The sequence below is a fragment of the Clupea harengus genome, chromosome 11 (genome assembly GCF_900700415.2).
Source record: "Clupea harengus chromosome 11, Ch_v2.0.2, whole genome shotgun sequence".
Taxonomy (NCBI): Eukaryota; Metazoa; Chordata; class Actinopteri; order Clupeiformes; family Clupeidae; genus Clupea; species Clupea harengus.
The window spans coordinates 9,489,720-9,491,082 of NC_045162.1; the positions used below are offsets into that span (position 1 = coordinate 9,489,720).

The 1,363-nt window shown below is 38.5% G+C and overlaps 1 protein-coding gene across 4 annotated transcripts in view; it reads right to left on the reverse strand.

Annotated features, from left to right (window-relative positions):
- Positions 1-428: 428 nt before the first annotated feature.
- rap1gapl (RAP1 GTPase activating protein-like) overlaps positions 429-1,363 on the reverse strand; it is a 7,473-nt gene continuing 6,538 nt past the window's right edge. For all 4 annotated transcript variants that reach the window (XM_031576969.2, XM_031576971.2, XM_031576970.2 and 1 more), the window contains 2 exons: positions 1,157-1,185; positions 429-1,058 (listed from right to left, as the gene is read on the reverse strand). In XM_031576969.2, coding sequence (XP_031432829.1) covers positions 968-1,058; positions 1,157-1,185 — 120 coding nt within the window. In that variant the 3' untranslated portion in view covers positions 429-967. The remainder of the gene's footprint in view (positions 1,059-1,156; positions 1,186-1,363) is intronic.

Consider the following 1,363-nt stretch of genomic DNA (forward strand, 5'->3'; position numbering starts at 1 on the left):
AGTTTATGACTCTAGCAGTACATGTCTTTGTCTTCAAGGTTGGACCAATGTTTTTCAGCATTTATATCCATCACAGACCACCATTATACAGTGGATAAGGCTATTGAGGTCTCTTTTCTGTTGTCTTCATTTGCACATTTGGCACATTTTCTGATTTTGAGGAAATTCAAAAGAAACGGAAAGTAATCAAGTTACATTACTTTAATATTGTGATACTTTGATTAGGTTACTGAATACAATTTTTAACAGGTAATCAGTAATTGTATCGGAATACATTTTTAAAGTAATCCTCCCAACCCTGGTCGTGACCTATGCTTAGGCCTACATTGTGAAATATGTAACATATTACAAACTATTATTATTAAATATGGAACCCAAACATACCTGTCAAACTGGAGAAAGGGTTTACCACACATTTATAGACACAATAACTATACATTTATACTTTATTACAATAACATTCAATGGTTGTATCTTCATCAAACTTAATATTTACCAATAATATTTAACCATAAAGTGATATTGCACTTGAACAGTAGTCAGAAGAACTATTCATTCTGTAATTTCAGTTTACAGGAAGATGATTCACAGTCATTCTCAGAAGTCTTTCACAGAGTGCAGGTACTAAAAACACAGAAGACTGACAGTTACTCAAACAGTCCAGCAGGTGTCGCCTCTGCAAGTTCTGTTCAGTCCAGTCTCCCTTAAGGCCCGTTTCACACTGGCTGTTTTGCAGAGCTGCGTTACCTGTTTTTCCATTGATTTTCGAGCTGCTCCTTGCTTCATACTCTAACCTGTTAACATGGGCGCCGAAATGAAAACCAACAGGTAACGCAGCCGTAACGCACATGCAACGCAGCCAGTGGGCATAAGACCTAAGGCCAAGCCTATAGTCGTTCCCAAGGTTACTACACATTTACACAAGAAATGATCCGTAATCTTCAGGGCTACTACTGTCCCTTCTCCCCTACGCTTCTTCTTCAGGGCTCGGCTGCCCAGGGGAGGCGAGGCTGTCAGTGAGCTGAAGACCAGGTCCTGTTGGTCTCTGGCTTGGTTCACTGTAAAAAAAAAAGTCAGTGTTTATCTTGTGTAGCATAATCTGTATCATAGGGAAAGTGATGTGAAACAGGGGAGAGGTAAACAACACACATCTTACCTGTCTGTGTCCTTTTCTGATGTGTTCATCTGGAAGAGAATAATAGTATTAAGTAATAGTACATTCTAGACATAATGTAATAGATCATAGATTTCAGTAAATCTTGCAAGATTCTGCATTGATGCAAGTATTTCTTCAATGTAATTTCTTGAAGTTCTATCGGCCCCAAATTTCGGATGAATTTAAAGCTGCAGTACCTAAGGCCTT